Here is an 18,200-nt window from a genome sequence, read left to right on the forward strand (position 1 = left end):
TGCTGAGAGGTGTTTGGGGTTTGCCTGGTGATCCCCTTGTGTATAAAGAGGGGATGGAGGGATCCCTGAACCCGCAAATGTGGGCTTTGAGGGAATCCAGCTCCCTGCTCTCGAGCTCCTGTATGCTCCCAGAGACTGCCAGTTTTTCATCCAGGAAAGGCAAACCCCTTCCTTATCCCAGCCCTCTGCAAAGCCAGCACAGCCTTCCCTGGCTGGGAGGGACTCACACCTCCTTGATTTCTCTCTGATCTGACCAAAGAGCCAAGCCCTTGGTAGGGACACCTGAGTTCCTGGTGATGCCTTGGGAAGGCTGACCTGGAGCAGAGACTGGACAGAGCTGGAGAATAAAACAGGTATTAATTGAAAAACTTTTAAGAATACATCTTGGGCGGGACAAGAGCCCACCCAAGGTGGACCCAAAATGGTCACAAAATGAACAAATGGTCATGAGGTCTCACACTTTTATAAGTTTTGGTCCATTTGCATATTGGGGTTTAATTGTCCAATTTCAGCTTTAGGTTATGAAGTCCCATCCTTCTTGATTTCTCTCTTCAGTCCACTATTGTTTTTGCTTTTGGGCGTGAAAGTTGTACTCGTTGTCCTTGGTCTCAAGCAGGAAAAGGATTTGTTTTTTCTCCCTTCTCTGTGAAGAGAGCTCAGCAGTGCTTAATGTGAGGCTCAGAACTGCACCCCTGGGCAGCACAGAACCTGAAAAACATGAAATCTGAAACTTAAGGCATCCCTGGGCAGCAGCTTGCTGGTGGGACACCCCTGTGGAAAGCCACCAGAGAACACCATCCTGAGGGACATTTTATTCCAATCCCAGCCAGCGTGGATGCTCTCTGTGTGTGTGCTGCTGGTTCTGCCCACAGCTCCCTCGAGTCCTCGCTCTCAATTAGCTCTGTGGTGATGAACCCCACAGGTTAATTGTGTTTATACATAAAGGAAAAAAAACCCAAAGCAAACTCCAAGGAAAAAAAAAACCCCAAAACCAACACCAAGGAGATGATCTGTCTGCTGTTCTAAACTCACTGTGCTTTGGGATGAATTCAGGGCTCTTCCTGTCGGTTTTCGTCGCGACGGAGACGGCAGAACCGCTCAGAGCTCCCACCTCTCATCCCAGTGCTGCTCCCTCCTGAATCCCTCTCTTTGCAGTCTCACCGTGGCTGGGATCTCTGCAGACACCCCTTGGCCTGATGTCCTGGTCTGTCCCTCCCTGTTGCCCACAGAGCTGGAATTCTTTCCTGGAATTCTTGTCGTAAACTCCCTGCAGCTTGGGAAGTGTTTCCAACACAGAAGCATCGGTGTATGTATTGTGGCATCTCCTAGGGACTCGTAAAATCATCCTTTTCTGATTAAATCTGCTTTTGTTGCTGTAATGGAACTATTCTGCTGCCACTTGGGCCTTTCTTGGAGATGCAGGTGGTGTCTGCTGTGACAGGATCTTCTGGCACCATGGTGTGACCCACCCCCTCTTCGCAGCTGAGAATTTGGGATTTTTTTTCCATAGCTATTTATGGATCACAGCAGGAGCTGTTGTGTTTGGCACCTGAGGTGCTGGAAGCCTTCAGACTGCCTTGTCTAGGGGACAGCAGGAGCACATGTTGAGGGGAGGTGGATGAAAACTCTGATTGCACCAATTTAGTTTTCCTTCAGCTGACAAAACAGTTTTGCCCACTAGGAAATTGCAGTGCTGCAGTGCTCAGCTGCCTCAGACAACAAATAAAAGGTGATTATTCAGCATGGGAATTCAGAGCTGTGCTCTAGAGTGCTCCCAGGTGCACTGAAGTGACCTGAAGTGTTGGACCTGAGCAAGCACTGCCCAGAGCTGACTCTCTCCCTTCAGCACCGTCAGTGCTGATCTGGTGCCTTGTCCCTGATCTCTGCCTGAGGGATGCTGGGACAGGGACCTGCAGCTGCATTTGCCATCACAAACCCTCAGTGCCCTCCCAGGCTTTGCCCTGGTTTGGAAAGACAGGTGTCTGCTGAGGAAGGCAGGAGCCTCCCTTGGAATGGAGAACATAAAATCCCTCCCTCTGAATTATTATAATTTTGAAATGAAGGGGCTCTCAGCCGAATATATGGGAATAGGAATAACAGTTCTTTACTAGGAAAATTAAAATAAAAAAGTAGTAGTATAAAAAACCAACCAAACAAAAAGCAAACACTGAGAGAGTCAGAACACAACCTGACACCCTGTTTGTTTGTCAGGGTGTTGGAGCAGTCCAGTCAAGTCCTCCTGCAGTGACAGATGTGGTTCTGTTGGAGCAGAGATGATCCTGTACAAGGGTCCAGTGGTGGTGAGATGGGTCTGGTGTTCCTCTGGGAATGCAGTGCACACAGGCTGTGCTGGGCTCTGAATGCCAGGGTTTATCCAGGTGGGAATGCAGTGCACACAGGCTGTGCTGGGCTCTGAATCCCAGGGTTTATCCAGGTGGGAATGCCGGGCTCCTCCCCTGGGTGGAGCATCTCCCATGGATGATGGAATTGTATCAGCCCTGCAGTGAGCCTCGATGGCCCCTGGACAGCAGAGATCCCCTGGAGGGAGGATGGGTCCTGGAAGGGACAAAGAACACTGCCCCAGCTGGGTTGAACAGCTGGTGATAGAATACAAACTTTTGGTTGCATCTTGCACTGCAGCTTAGGACAGCCTGCACTGGAGACCCCCAGAGAAACAACAAATGTCCCTGAGGCAGTTCCTGACATGGAGGTGAGGAGGGCTCTGTCTCTCCTGGGCCCCTGCACCTTTGGAGTGCCCTTGGTTCCCTGATCACCCAAAAGGACTCTGCAGCCTTGGCAGCTTCACGGTCCCACCAGAGCCTGGCTTAGGCCTTCTGTAAGCTCTGCCTTGCTCTGCATCCTCTCCCTTGGCAGCAGCGCGAGGAGGGACAGCCCAGGAGTCCCAAAGTGGGAGGAAAAGCTGGTGCCAAAGCCTTCCCATGCTGTGCTGCTTCCCCAGTCTGTGGGCAGAGCCTTTTAATGGGGACTCTGGGTGGTGATGGCTGCATCCATCTGCCTCTCAGCTGCAGCAAGATGTCCTGTCCCTGTCTGTGCCTGCCAGGCATTCTGCTGTTTCGGGGTGTCCCTCTTGGCTCCTTTCTCTGGCAGCATCTCCTTGCAGGGAGTAATTAGCTCAGAGCTGGAGCAGTCGGTGTTGCAGCTGAGATAAAGGGAAGGGGGCTGGGGAGGGGGGCTTGGTGCCAGCAGGGGGGTGGGACCAGACCCCCCAACGCTGTCTGAGATCTCTGCTGGTCCTAATTACAGTCTGGGCTGGCAGGATACCCTTCCTGGGCTGGCAGGACTGCTCCCAGGGTGGGGGAGATGGCAGGAGAGCCACACCATGTGCCTGGGAGTGTTCTGTGGTATAGTTTACTCAGCAAGACAGTGCAAGGAGAGGCGTTTTTCATGTAGGAAACAGTGTTTTTTGATGTAGGAAAGTGCCTCCTAGATCCCCTGGGTTGCTGTGGGTCCCCCAGCCAAACCCCCAAGGTTTGCACTGGCAGAAGAGCAAAGCTCATTGCTGTGTTCCCGGGGGCAGGCAGGAGGAAGGTGAGCACTGCAGGCTGCTGGCTTTATCTCCATCTCCAGTTTGTAGAATGTCCTCTGCAAAGGAGTCACCTCAGCTCTGGAGCTGTCCTTTGCTGTGCTAGTGATGCCCTGGTGCCAGGCTGGGGCTGAGCCGGTGGGGGAAATGGCATTTTTTGGGGGAAATGATCTTCTGGAGTGTTTGTTTGTTTGTTTGTTTTTTTCCCGAAAGGAGTGGGCTGTACCCTTGAAGGCTGTACCCTAGGTGGCAGTTATGCCCAGCCTCATCTAGGGAGACCTGTAGGGTGCTGAGAGGTCTTGGGGTGCTGGTGCACCCATCCTTCGGGAACGTGAAGGCTGCACAGAGAGCAGGGGCTGTGTACAGGGGATGCAGCGAACCCCAGGCTGCATAGGACAGGCAGGTGGGGTTAGGATGGCAGCTGGAGCAGGGCCAGCAGGGCTCTGCCTCCTGCTAAAGCCACCCAAGGGTTCTGCTTTGCCATGTGATGGAGAAATGGCCTTGGAAGTGCTGGCACAGCTCCGTGGGTGTCAGCTGGAAACGACGAGACAAAAAAGCACCCCCTTGGTGTTCACTGCAGAGGGGGGACAGGAAATGGATGTTCTCACTGAGCTCCAGCCAAGGGGATGAGAGAAACAACAGGAGCAGGAAAAGCCAGGAGAGGAAGTGATTCATAGGTTTAATTCACCCTCCAGTTGCCATTATCCCATTTTATTAGTGCAGCACTCGGAGGCCCCAGCTGAGATCAGTGTCCCACACGTGCTGAGCCTGGAGTGGGAGGTGCAGTGAGCAGGGCCAGGAGCATCCTTCATCTGCAGGAAAACCACATCATGGGCTGGGAACAGCTCTGCTGCCTGAGCAGGGCTGCACTGAGCTCTTTCCTCCTGATTCCTCCCAAGAAATGGGCAGTGAAGAGGGGAGATGATTCCCCGGGGGATGCACAAACACTTTGTATAAACCACTCTCCATCCCTGCATGTTTCTGCTGCATCTGGGCCCATGCTTGGCTCTTTCCATCACATCTGTTGGGCCTGTGACAAACACCTGGGTCAGCTGCTGCCCTAACCCCCCCAGATTTGTATTTCAGAGCTGCAGCAGTTGTAGCCCCCTGGGCTGGCAGCAGGAGGGCAGCTGCACCCCAGCTGTGCAATGGGAGGCTTCAGAGCAAGAGGAATGAGAGATCTGCTCTCCCCAATCCCCATATTGGCCACTGGGGAAAGGGCTGGAACTCAAAAGAGCACCTCAAGGCAGTGCCTTGTGCAGCAAACATTTATTTAACCATCTGCTGTCTGTGCTGAAGGAGTTTGGCACTGAGCAGAGCTGGCCAGAATTGGAAGAAATTTGTCTGCTGTGGCAGCAGGCTGGAGGTGGGTTCTGCTGGGCTCAGGGCAGGCAGAACCTCCCCCTGGAGGAGGGTGAAACCCTGGGGGTGTCCTCTAAGGGGCAGCTTTAATGCTCTGGAGCTGGTGGGGCACAGCAGGCAGACTTGCAGTAGGGGTGCTTTTGCTTATAATGAAATGGAAGAGATCAGTCTTGTGCAAAACACCGATTTTATAGTGACAAAATACCCTGAGTTGGAAGGGACCCACAGGGATCATTGAGGCCAACTCCTGGCCCTGCACAGTCCCAAAATTCACACCATGTGCCTGGGAGTGTTCTGTGGTATAGTTTGCTCAGCAAGACAGTGCAAGGAGAGGCATTTTTCATGTAGGAAACAGTGTTTTTTGATGTAGGAAAGTGCCTCCTAGATCCCCTGGGTTGCTGTGGGTCCTCCAGCCAAACCCCCAAGGTTTGCCCTGGCAGAAGAACAAAGCTCATTGCTGTGTTCCTGGGGGAAGGCAAGAGGAAGGTGAGCACTGCAGGCTGCTGGCTTTATCTCCAGTCTGGAATGACAAGGATGGTGTCCCTGATGGCAGTGAGCTGTCCCCAGGCAGGGGGATGTAGTGCTCATGGATCCAGCCTGGACAAGAGCCAGAGAGGAGAAGCTGGTCCAGGCACTTGGAGACCAAGGGGGAGCAAGTTCACCCCAGCCCTGGAGGGGTTTGAGGGGAAACCACCCCCACAACACCTTTACTGGGGGCCAGCAGGCCATGGCATCCCACCCTGCTTGCTTAGCAGATGTGCTTTTCTGATCAGCATCAGCATCCTAAATTAGGGTCTAATTTGCAACTTCCTGGGCAGGGATTGAGTGCCCGAATGCTGGGGCCAGTGCCTGGTGCCAGCCTGTGCTGCCTGTGCCCTGTGCTGTAGGTGCTGCTCCAGCCAGGGCTCCTGAGCAGTTTCCCAGCAACAATTCCCTCAGCTCCTGGCTGCCTTCAGCTGGAACTGCCCAAATGTGAGCTCCGAGGGAGGGGAGGGGGGAGAGACAGTGGAGCTGAACCTGCTGAAATCCTGGGCTGAAAAGCTGAACCTTCTCCTTGCTGTCCTCAGAGCAAAGCACCAGCTCTTGTTTTGGAGCACCATTTCCACAGCAGGAGGTGCAGACAGCCCTGGGCATCCCTGAGGTGGGATCCCAAGGGAAACAGGGAGAAGCTTTCTGAAGCCATGCCCAGGTGAGGTGGGTCGGGATGAGCCCAACAGGTCCTGCAGAAGGAAGGGAGGTGAGAGCTGAGAGACTCAGCTTCCGCCCATGAGAACAATTTCTTCTCCCCTTTACTCCATTGCTCAATCCAGGTCTGCATTTCCAGATTTTAAAAATAGTGCAGTAGCTTCTGTTCCCCATCAGCTGGGTAACAGGCTGTGCTCAAAGCTGGTACATGTAGGCCTCCTTTCTCTGCTTCCCCTGCCTTCTCATAATCTTCATTTTCCTTTTGGGACTGCAGGTTCTCCTTGGCACAGTCAGCTTCGTCACTCCAGGTTTGTCCTAGAGGGATTCACAGCTGGGCTGCCTCATGAGACGGGTCTGCTCAGACATTGCAGCACCCTGCTGGCCTCTGGGAAATGCCTGGGACCTGGGCTGGCACACTGGCCTTTAGCTGAGGAAAGCTGTGGTGCCTTTCTTTGTGCTGCAGGTGATGTTTTTCCTCTGGGGTTATCAGCTTCCCCTGGATTTAGCTGAAATATCTGGATCCAAATTTCCTCAAAGAGCTCTTGAAACCTCAGTTTTTCCTGGCAGACACATCTGAGAGCTGTATTAAAGCTGATAAGAGCTGGGTCAGAGCTCCCAGCTTTCATGAATGCAGCTGCTGACAGCTGCTCCTGTAAGGCTTTAGCTCCCATTGCCGGTGGCTGCAGCGAGCAGAGGGGAGCAGGGCAGGGCAGGATGGCTTGGGATACGTGCTGGTTTGGGGTGAGCAGCTTGGAGATTGGATGGAAGCACGGGGAGCACAGCTCTGGCTCCACAGATCCTCATCCTGCTGCAGCCGTGCCTCCCCGAGCGCTGCTGCGTCCCCAGGAGAGGGGAGGCACTCAGGCTTTGTTCTTGCTTTGCCTAAAGCTGGAGCCCTTGGGGCTAAAAGAGGGATTTCCCTCTGGGCAGGGGTGGGAATCACAGGACAGTTTGGGCTGTGACAGACCTTGAAGTCCATCTGGGTCCACCCCACTGCCATGGGCAGGGACAGCTTCCACTAGAGCAGGGCACTCCAAACCCTCACCAACGTGGCCTGGAACCCATTCCAGGGATGTGGGATAAATAATTCCATAGAATGAGGACTTTGCAGGACACCTGTCTGAAGGGGGAGTGACCCACTCTAAGGATGTGACTCTGTATCCACACAAGTCCTGACTGTCCCACCAGGAGTGCAAGGAAAACTCTCTCAGACTGCTCAGGGACTGGGATTGAGGGAAAAACTGCACCAGGAGGAGAGAGGTGCCAAGGAGAAGCTTTTCAGTGTGAGTTTCCCTGGTGTATTTATCTCTGGGTGCCTCCTGCAGTGAGGCTCCCTCCCTGCCTGCTGGCAAGAGGATCCTGTTTGGCTCTGTTTAGACATTATTTCGCTAATATTGTTGTTTATCGTGTGCTGGAACTGTGCCTGCAAGGCTGAGCAGCCCTGGGGATTCTGGCTGCCTCCCTGTTCCCTGAACAGGATCATCCCCCATGGAAGCAGCTCTGGGGCTCCCTGGGGATGCCCATCACCAGCTCCCAGCTTTGCTCAGGGGGGCTTGAGCTCTTTGCTGTGTTCAGATAAATCAGGGGCAGGCTGGCAGCGTGGCTGGACCTGGCGTGGTGGCTGTGCAGTCACCCCCTCTGCAGTGTTAAGGTGATTTTGCAGCTCTCAGGCTTCAAATCCAGGGGTCAGATCCCACTGGGAGAGCCACTGGCTCTTTGTAAATCCATTTGGAAAGGCTTGGGGAATAAAATCCAGCTCGTTCCTGGAGAGAAAAGTGGACAGAAGGGACAGATTCCTTTGGGCTTGATGATCTTGTGGGTATTTTCCAACCTAAGTGATTCTATTCCAAGATACTTTGTGCTGAGTTCCTCTTGATCCAAGCAGGTGAATGAGGCTGGAGCTGTCAAGCCTCAGGACATCCCAAAGGAGTGAATTGGGCACAGCCTGTGAGAATTCCTGGGGCTGCTGAGCTTCAGGTGTTTGTGTGGATTTGTTTGGAACAGGGATATCAGATGGCTCCTGAGCTTCCCGGGGTGCCCTGCTCTGGGAGTTGGGGTGAGGATAAAACTGTGCCTGACTCCTGCTTCTGCCCAGGCCAGGGCTGGGAGAGACTGGGGAGATGAAGGCAGATTGGGCAACCTGCAGCATTTGCTGTGCTGCTCTTGCAGGGCCCTCAGAAGGTCCTGCTCATCCTCTGGCACCCTACAAACCTAGGGTGGAAAAGGCAAAGCTCTTAAATATTGGCTTTTTTTTAGTCTTTATGACAGATTGTGGCAAACTGGCTGCCAAAGCAGTTGAACCCCCCTTCTTCTGGTGAAGGTACATGTTTTATGAGGGAAGGGCACCCAACTGATAACACCACAAATACAGTACATAAAAACAATGATTTAGGAGCTATGCTTGACTTCAGCAGGAGTGAAATCAGGAGTAAAATGTTTTCTGGTCCATTTCAGTGGCACTGTAAGTGGAGGAACATTACAAGATGTTTGTTTCTGAAAGCATTTGGGACCCAGCCCTAAGCTGTGCTCATTAAAAATATTTTTAATAATTCACTAATATTTTAATAATGTGAAAAACAACAAAGCTGCTGCTGAGGTCTGCAGCTGGTGGAGGAGCTGAAGAGGACAGAATGCTGCTGTTGGGTGTTTGGGAATCTGGAGCACTCTGTTGCAGTACTTGGGTGGAAAACAGTGGCTGGAGAGGAGTAGGGGCTTTGGAAAACCCATCACATCCTGGATTAAAACCTCCTGGATGGGTCCTGGGGCTGGGAAGGAGCTGCCAGCAGGTGCCAAGGGACATGCTAAAAATACACATACATTTCAAAGGCACTGTTTTTATTTGTTCTCTTGGGATAACACCCTGTTCTGCGCTGCACTCGGGGATGCTGAGAAGTCGTCCTGGAGCAGGTTCAAAAACCACGACTGAAGGTTTGTTGGGAAAAGTGCCACACAGCCAATGTACCTGGTGTGTTTGGGCTGTCCTGGGGAGGAGGTGACTGGAACTGTCTCTTGCAGTGCCCCCAGAGCTTTTTAGGGTGAGGATCTGCCCATCCTGCCCAAGCATGGGGAGCTTTTTGGAGGAGCTGGGAAGGTGCTGTGGGGATGATGATGGAGCTGGAGGTAGCGCTGCCCTCTCAGGGACTCTGCCCTCTTGTGCCTCTCTCCAAACCTCCAGATCAGCTGTGGATAAGGAGCAGGGCTGTTGCTTTTATCTTCTTTTTTTTTGCCAGGGTTGGGATTAAATGAGCAAGACGGTGTTTCTTGTTCGGACTCAGATGTTTATTAATTCTTATCTATATTACACTCTTACAAACTGTGAGTTCTGCAGCACTTCAAGCTAGCAAACTAAAAATGGAGCTGTATCTCTCTCTACAAGGCCTTTTAAGGACAAACAGTCCAATTAAGAAATGACACCTAAATTATTTTTACTTTTAACCCAATAACCACTGGTGGTTACCTGTGGTCCCCAATGCAGACTTTTCTACCCAATTACAAAACACCACCCAGACCCGTGAAGAAAAAGATGAAAAAGAAGGACTGGCCTCTGCCCTAAAACCTCCATCTTGCTTTATATATATATATATGTATGTATGTGTGTATGTATGTATATATTACTATATCTTTACTATATCTTTAAACTTTAAAATCTAAGTTTTCCACCACATGGAACATGGTGGAAAACCACACTTCTATTCAAACCACACACCCATAATCCCAGTGCAATCATTCAATTTTGGAAGTCTTCTCCACGGCCTCAGGTCGAATGCAGTGTTTGCTTGGGGAGGTCAGCACCTCCTCTTTCAGAGAGTCTGAAATTCTCCGTGCCCAGGGTTCCAGCTGTGGGAGCAGGGCAGGAGGAACCAGGGCAGCCCAGCAGGAGCAGCTTTGCCCCGGTGGGAGGATGACTCCCAGGGCACCCGTTTGGGTTGGCTGTTCTGTGTGTGTGGACACCAAAGAGCTTTGCCAAAGAGGTTGTTGCAGGGAGCTAATTGACTTTCCATCATCTCCTCGGGTCCTCTGGCGAGCGAAATGACTGAAACGCTGCCGCAGGCTTCCCAGTAAACAATGAGCAGTTGGTTTCACATGGCTCCCTGTCAAAAATCCCAAACTGGAAAGGCAGGAAAACAAACAATCAGATCAGAAAGAAATGGGTTTTTGGCACCGGTTCCCTCTGTGTTGACTGGGCTGTGAGACAGGCCCTGAGAAACGGCTCAGATTTGAGTCAAACAGCTCAGGCACGGATGGGGAGGGGCGGGAGGTGGATAAAAATGTCTCTGTGCTGAAATGCAGGCACCTGCAGGCGCACAGGAGCAGGGGAAGAGCACAGGTCCCTGCGTGCTTCCCACATGGCAGAGACATTTCAAACACAGGAGGCTGGGTAGCGAAACAGAACAAGTGCCAGGAAAATGTGTGCTCCAGCTAAAAGATGGGATTTGGGAAGTGGAGAACAGCACTTGCTTTGTAAATGGAATATAAACTGAGGGCCTGAGGTGGAGCAGCAGGCAGGGCAAAGGCATCTCCTCTGTGCTCAGGTTTCAGTGACAGGCTGGAACTGCTGCTCATAATAACCCAGTGGACAAAATGTGGCCAGAGCATTCAGATGGAAATTTGCTGATTTTTTTTTTCTTGCAGTCTGCAATAGCTGATGGGTAAATGAGATTTTTAGGAGTTGTTTTTTTTTTTTTTTCAGACAAATTTAGTGCTTCTTGATCATCCCATTCAGGATGCAGCTTCCTTGTGATTCAGCTGGCCAAAAGTATGGTCCTGAAAGAGAAAGATCCGTGTTTCTGTCTGTCTCCCACAGCACTCTGGTATTTTTCTTTTGCAACTTCATCTCATAAATTTATTACTGATTTTTTTTTTTTTCCAGGGAGGATTGTCTGGTTTTGGAAAAGTTCCTACTTCAGGAAAGTTTAGTCTTCACCTTACATAAACATCCTGAGATGTAGGACGATTTTTTTTCTCTCCTCTGGCCTTATTAGCCTTGATGTTATTGCGAGAGAGTAAATATTATATTATTAAAGACGTTTCAAGTTCCATGGGCTCTCCTGTTGTTAAACTGAAGTGTGTAGCTTGGCACGGGCAGGTTCTGGGGAACAAACCTCAGTGTGAGCATGTGGCATGTACTGGAAAACACTTTTTTCACCCCAAAGTAGAATTCTGAGTATTTACCAGCTGTGGAAGGCACCCTGCACCCCTTGCCCAGTTTCTCTTCCCTATGGGAAATTGCAATTTCCTCTCTCCAGGGCAGCAGGACTCGTTCCTGATGGAAGTCCATGGATATCTCCAGCTCTCACCACCTGATGGGACCAGCAGACAATTTGGCAGCTGGACTGGAGGTTTTGTTGAATTCACTGGGCTTCTTTGTTTTCAAAGGTGCTTTCAGCTGGCCCTGGGCTTCATCTGTGGTCTCTTTAGCTCCGTTTAAAATCCCCACAGGTTTATCTGGTAGGAAAAAATACACAGATCAGCTTGAAAGCCATGAGCACGGTACCCAAAAGAAGCACAAAGTTTCTGACCCAGACTGATCAATTTTACAGGTCCTGATGGCCCCAGAGGGGGTGAGGAGCTGGACCCCACCCCTAATTCCTCCTGGGAAGTGGAGGGTGGGTGATGCCATCCTGCTGCAGCCTCCTTGGCAGGGAAGGGTGGCGTGTCCCTGGTGTGCTGTGGGTCCTAAGCACAGGACAGAGAGCTCTGGGTGCTCTCCTCCCCCGGGGGTGAGGGGCTGTGGCACCTGCAACACCATGGGCACTGCAGAAGGTGGAGGCACCACCCCCAGAAAAGCTGTTGGTCTGCTCATGCTTGGCAGAAAGCAGTGAAAATTCAGCTTGAAGTAGGCACTAAGTGCTAAAATTCTTGGGGAAGGGCAGACCTTGCACGGGGTCCCTTCCCAGTCTCAAGAAGGCAGCTGCCTCCTCCAGCCCACCTTGCTGGTGTTTGTCTGGCCTGCTCTCCAATCCCAGCAGCTTCCCTGTTGTCTATCCCACAGTTTAAATAATCCTTGCCACTGAGGTGGGTTTTTTATTTTTTTCTACTCTAATCTACAATTTACAGCCTTGTCCTGTTCCCTGTGGGGATGCAGAACAATTTATTCCCACACCCTTTGCAGCAACCTTCTACATAATTGAAGACTGCTACCACGTCTCTTCTGACTTCCAGACTAGACAAATCCAGTTCTTCCAGGCAGATTTTCCCCCCGACAAGCTGGGTTTTTCTGGCCTCTGGCTGCCCTCTAAACTCCCCCGTTAGTCTCCACCTGGGATGTTCGTGGCTGTACATGTGGGGAGGAGGAGGAAAACCAGTGAGGATTTTGTGCTGCTCTGTGGGTTAAAGACTTGTAGGTCCTTGAGGTTCCTCTCCACAGTGCTGCTGCAAGGGGATAAGGGGTCAGCAGGGACCGTGGATCAGGTCCAAGAGGTTTGGACAACAGGCTCAGGGCTCTGCAGGTGCTCCCACAAACCTCTGGCTTGTGCAAAGTCGGATGCCCCTGGAGGTACCCACGCTCATTTCTCCCTAGCTGGGCTTTGCAGCTACGCATTTTCTGGCTCTTTTCCTGGGCTCTCACCCTGCAGCAGGGCTGGGGGAAGCTCCTGCAGCTCCCCGGGAATGCCAGCAGCGGGTGTGCTCCCGAGCCGGCAGCAGCTCCGCGCTGGGATGCCGGCGCTGCTCCTGATGCTGTCGCTCCGCGTTTCATTCCTGTCTGGCTCTGGGTGGTGGGAGGAGGCGCTCAGCTTTGTCTCAGCGCTGATGGGGAATGTCTCTTCTTTCGGGATGAGGAAGCTGATCTGCATTTGTGCCCAATCATCCACGGAGCCGGCAAAATCACTCACCGGGGAGAACCTCACGTCTCCTCCCGCTGCTGCCGCACCGGAGCCGGGAGCAGCCGTGCCGGGAGGGCAGAGTGGAGCCCTGGGGAGGTGGGACACGGAGATGGGCGGTGGATGGTGATCTCCCCGGGGCTCAATTACCCCCGGCTCCCACCGTGAGCAGGTAACCATGGAGACATCTGAATCCAAGGCCTCCCGGTCCCCGAGGAGCAGCACATGTACATTTAAATAAACACACCCTGGGGCTGGCACTGGGGAAGCGCTCTTGGAGCGTTCCAGCTGGCTCCCACCTGGGTAAGTCCCAGTTGCAGAGAGGCCATGGGAAGCAGGATTTGGGAGCAGGGCTGTGTGTGAGGCGGCAGCTAAGCCCCTGCTCTGGAGAGCTGGAGGGATGCCCTCTAACAGGGAATGTTCTCATCCCCCTCATGCCAGCTCGTGGGAACACGGGAGAGTGACTGGGAGAACTCCTGACAGGAGTGGACCCCGTGGCAGCATCTGCACCCTTCTGTACATGCCAGAACAGCCTTGCTTGGGTCGGATTTTGGTGTGCAGGGTCCTGGGAGTTGTCTGAGGGATTTCTGTCCATCCCAAGGAGAATGGGAATATGCAGGTTTTCCTCCCCGAGGTGCTGGCAGGAGCGTGCTGGGGCAGGAGCATGAATGAATGAATGAAGCACTCATCTCCAGGGTTTTCTTCATTCACATTTAGGGATGAAGGTTTTAAAGAGACAGCAGCCAGGCTGGGTGGCACAGTGTCCCTGTCAGGGGGTGGCTGGGCAAGCAGCTCTGCCCCAGAGGTGCCAGCAAGGCCCTGCAGAGCCACACGGTGTCCTGGCAAAGCACAAGGGACAGAAGTGGTGCCCTGACTCAGGGGGATGGGCACCTGTGGTGCCACCTGCCCGTGCAGGTGAGGCGTGTGCCAGGGCAGGGTTTGTGAGCAGCCCCTGCCTGGGCTCAGGGCAAGGGGCAGCTTCAGGCAGCCTTTGAGTCCAGCCCTGGAAGCTTCAAAGTCCAGGATGCTGTTGGATGTTGCCAAGCCACACAGGTTTCCTGGGATACTTCGCAGTGTGGCGAAAGGGAAAAAGCCCAGGCAAAGGGACATTGAGGTGTGGCCACCCAAAGGAGCCACTGGCCGAGGCTGCAGGGTGTGAGCTCCCAGAGCAGCCAGCAGTGCCAAGATTTTGGGGGCTTCTGTGCTGAGCTGAGCCATGCCAGGGCTCCTTCCTGGAAAAATAGAAGAAATCTGTGTGCTGCCTCGGAGCAGCAGCAGCTGGGACAGTGCTGTGGGGCTCCTCGAGTGACACACAGGGCAGCTGTGTCACCTCCAGGGCGGCTGTGTCACCTCCAGGGCGGCTGTGTCACCTCCAGGGCGGCTGTGGCACCTCCAGGGCGGCTGTGGCACCTCCAGCCCTTGCACCCTTGCTTGCCAAAGCCAAGCGGAGCCCGGGCAGGAGTGCAGGTGCACCTCTGGCTGCAGAGGGGGTGAAAGAGGGAGCCCGGAATGCACAGCCCCTTCCCACCCGTGCCGTGGGAGCAGTTCCTGGCTGCTCAGGAGCTGGGGGGATTATGCATCCGTGTCCCTGTCCCCACAGCTGTCCTAGCTTTGCCTGGTTGTCACGGTCACCATGCCCTGGTGTGCGCAGAGAGGAGGAGGAGGAGGAGGAGGGATTTGGGCTGCTGGGGCGATGGGGGTGCCCTTGGCCGGGTTTGTGGGTGCTGCCGCTGGGCCGTGGCTGACCCCGGCGTGGCCTGGGCGGGCAGGGGGGAGGCTGTGTGCCCCGTCCTTGCCCGAGGCTGTGCCAGGGGCTGTGTGCCCGGACACTTGCCGCCGTGTTTTGTCTCGGCGCTCCTTCCCTCCTTTGTTATCCCCCGTCTGCCCCCTCTGGTTTATATGCGAGTTCCCTTCCTGCGATTGTCAGAAATTTCTTTTTCACTGTGTGGGCAGGAGACAGATTTTAACTGTCTCTATTTTCTTCCCTTTTTTTTTTTTTTTTTTTTTTTTTTTAAATTTCGTTTTATCCCCCCTCCCCCCTTCCTTCCTTCCCTGCTCCTCTCGTCTCTCCCTCCCCACCCCCCATTCCTCTCCCCTCCCTCCTTTTTTCCCTCCCTTCCCCACGGCTCTTTTCCTCCCTTTTCCATTACAAACCATGTCTCTGGAATAACCCCCGGCCGGATCCATGCCTCTGTGCCCAGGTAAGCCATGCCCAGCAGGATGGCGGCCCCGGGCCAGCTCCCCGCTCGCTCTCCCAAAGTCCGCGGGGACATCGCCACGTCCCCTCCCCTCTCGCTGCTACCTGTTGGGCCCGGCCGGGAGGCGCCAGTTGGGGCTGTCTCCATCCTCCTCCTCCTCCTCTCTCTGAGCGATTCCCGGTGGACACCTCCTCCCCTGCCGTCTGTCTGTGCTGCTCTCCGGGATGCGCGGGGCTCCGCGGATGGAGCGCGGGGGAAGCGGCGGGCGGCAGCCGGCGGCCACAGGTGGGTTGAGACCGGGGAGCTCGGGGGGCTCCAGCGGCGCTTCGGGACGGCGCCCCAAGTTTGAAGGCCGGCTCCCGGTTTTTCCCCTTCCCGAGGCTTCTGGGGAGCGGGGATCGGCTCTCGCAAAGTTTGTACTGAGGAAGACTCGGCTCTCTGCTCAGGGCGGTTTGGGGGGCCGGGGGTCCCGGGGGACCCTCGGCAGGATCCTGTGTGAGTGGGGCCGCCCCAGGGGCTGCCCACCCTCATGCCCCACGGGGTGAGTGGGTGAAGCCGGACTGAGGTGCCACCCTGCTTTCTTCCCCTGCCTTGGGTGCCCTGGGAGCCCTGGCTGGGACGCAGGGCAGCACTGGGCTCCAGCCCGCCTCCCCTGCCAGCCCAAGGCTTCCCAAAGGTGCGGGGTCTCTTTCCTCCTCTCCCTGCCCTCGGCACCCAGCGCTGTCTCGTGTTGTCTCCCCGCACCCAGTCCCCGCTTTCGGAGGCTCCAGGTGCCGCTCCTGGGTGCCTGGGTGCTGCTGGTGACAGTGACGAATGACTGGGGTCCTAAATCAGGGTTTGTTTGCCTCGTCGTTCCAGCTCTCCCAGCTGCTCCTGCGCTGCAGAGCGCGTGTTTTGGTGCTCGTGGCTGCTGGCGCGGCTGGAGCGGGGCCAGGCATGACAGGGATGACAGGGACGACACTTCCCCCGCCACCCCGGGCTGCCAGGCGTTCCCTGGAGCCCGCACCGGGCCGCGTCCCCCGGGGGTCACACCCCGCGCAGCTGGGGCGGTCTGGCCCTGCTCTGCGGGCCCGCTCCGTGCTGCAGGCGGGGCGCTCCGGGCTCGCTGGGATGCTCTCCCGGCGGCTCCCGAGCCACGGCCGCGCTGCTTTGGCACAGGAGGCCGAGCGGCGCGGAAGGCGCTGCCAGCGGGATGAGCCAGGCGCTCGCAGCCTCGGCTGCTGCCGCCGGCAGCTCCGGCAGGGCTGGGGCACCGCCACCAGCTGAGGGACTGCAGAGACCGAGTGCCACCCAAATGTGAGCGCTGCGGAGGGTGTCCTTCAGCCCCTTCTCCCCAGAGCACTGCAGGTCTCTGTGCAGGTGGCTGAGCTCCCCTGGATGGGGAACTGGCAGGTGGAGGAGGTGGTGGTGGCATCCAGCCCTGGCACTGAGCTCCCCTCTGGTCTCTGCTTCTGCCTGGCAGAGTTTCTTGGCTGCTTGGCGGTCCTGGAACACCTGGAAAGTTTGTTCGCTATAGTTTGGGAAGCGTTTGCACCCCTTGAGTATTTGGGGGGTTCCTCCTCTCTGCTGCCACACAGGGCAGTGCAAACCTTTAGCCAGTGAAAGGCTGAGTGAGAGCACGGCCCGGCCCCGTTGCACCTTGGCACCTCTTTTGGGCAGGTGACAGGTCGGTGCTGAGGCAGAGCCTCCCTCAGGCTCACCCACACCGCTGAGGGCACCAGTGGGGACCTGAGCACGTGTGTGAGATCTATGGCAGCCGTGCCTCTGAGCCCGTGCAGACAGCACTGTCCCCCGGGCCGTGTGAGGCTGCAGCCCCCCGTGCCCCATCCCCGGTGTGGCTGAGTCAAGGCACCCACCCACTGCATCCAGCCTGTGACTCACAGGCTTTTCATGCACTGCTGTGAATCACTCACAGCCACACCGATGACTTTAGTGGCAGCTGAAAAGTGGAATCAGGCCCCCCAGCACTCCCCCAGCACCTCTGCTGCTGCCAGACGGGCTCCCTGCTCCCAGTGACCCAAGACAATTTCTGTGAGTGGCACTCTGGTGCTGGCAGCCCGAGTTTCCACTCATTTCTGCTCATTGCCGTGGCTGAGTGCATCCGTGGGAGCCACTGAGGATGCTTGTGGCTGGCATGTATGGGTGGACACTGGCCTGATGCAGTCAGGGGGTGGCTCTTGTGCCGAGGGGGGCTTTGCTTGCTAGGCTGGGGCCAGCCTGGCGGAGTTCTGAGCCCCCTCCCTCAGGCCAGGGGTGCATTTTGGGCCGGTTCTCCCAGGGCTGTTCTATTTCCCCCCTCTGCCTCTGCGGGCACCGCTTGCGGGATGCGCGGCCCGGCGCAGACACCCCCTGTGTCCCCCGGCCCCTGGGGTGCAGCGGGGCTGCCGGAGCCCCGGCGGGAGCAGCTGGTGATGAGCAAGAGCTGTGAGGAAAAGCGCCAGATCCCCCCATGGCTTCGGCTGCTCCTCTCCCCGCCGCTGCCGGCTGGCAGATGGTGGCGGCCAGCAGCTCGGCTGGTGGCTGGGATGCTCTTTGCTGCCCTGCCAGGGCCTGGGGCTGTGTCTCCGGCGGCTCCCCCGGGGCCGGAGGTGCCTGTTTGAACACAGGAGAGGCTCTCGCTAATTAACCTCCCCGGGGACCGCTGTCTGTCACCTTCCTGCCGCTGCTGGAGACAGTCCAAAGGAGGAGCCTGGGGATATTGCCTTCTCCTGCCTCCCCGGGAAGGGATTCCAGAGATCCTGCATCCTTCCCCAACCAGGTACAGGCTTGCCGAGGAGCGTCCCTCTGTCCCCTCTCCAGCAGTATGTTTAGGAGATGGTAAATAAATCCACAGAGCTCCAGGGAAGGCACAGCCAAGGAGCAGAGGGGACCAGACAGGCTTCCCAGGTACCTTCCAGGTCCCAACCTGCCCCTCATCCGTCTCCCGTGCTTTTTCCATGCTGCTTTGCTTTATCCCTGCCTGTTGCTCTTGCAAAAGCTCTTTCTGCCCTCCCCTCCCAGTGCCGGCTCCCCACCAGCATGTCCCCTCCTTCCTTCCTGCTCCCCGCGGCTGAAATGAAGTGCTGGAGTATTTCAGGGATGTCAAAACAT

General features: G+C 55.4%; 2 protein-coding genes across 2 annotated transcripts in view; one reads left to right on the forward strand and one right to left on the reverse strand.

The window, feature by feature from the left end:
• Positions 1–9,360: 9,360 nt before the first annotated feature.
• LOC134555262 (CCR4-NOT transcription complex subunit 3-like) lies at positions 9,361–16,937 on the reverse strand. The gene is made up of 5 exons (XM_063406728.1): positions 16,811–16,937; positions 16,117–16,380; positions 15,215–15,548; positions 12,660–13,003; positions 9,361–11,536 (listed from the first exon to the last, which is right to left on the reverse strand). Exons 1-5 carry the CDS (start codon positions 16,935–16,937, stop codon positions 11,385–11,387), a joined length of 1,221 nt encoding a protein of 406 aa, XP_063262798.1. The 3' UTR covers positions 9,361–11,384.
• The window catches only part of CACNA1E (calcium voltage-gated channel subunit alpha1 E), a 130,907-nt gene continuing 127,990 nt past the window's right edge, over positions 15,284–18,200 (forward strand). The window contains exon 1 of the mRNA XM_063406612.1: positions 15,284–15,395. The gene's annotated coding sequence lies outside the window, so the exon portion shown is untranslated. The remainder of the gene's footprint in view (positions 15,396–18,200) is intronic.

This window comes from Prinia subflava, chromosome 10 (genome assembly GCF_021018805.1).
Source record: "Prinia subflava isolate CZ2003 ecotype Zambia chromosome 10, Cam_Psub_1.2, whole genome shotgun sequence".
NCBI lineage: Eukaryota > Metazoa > Chordata > Aves > Passeriformes > Cisticolidae > Prinia > Prinia subflava.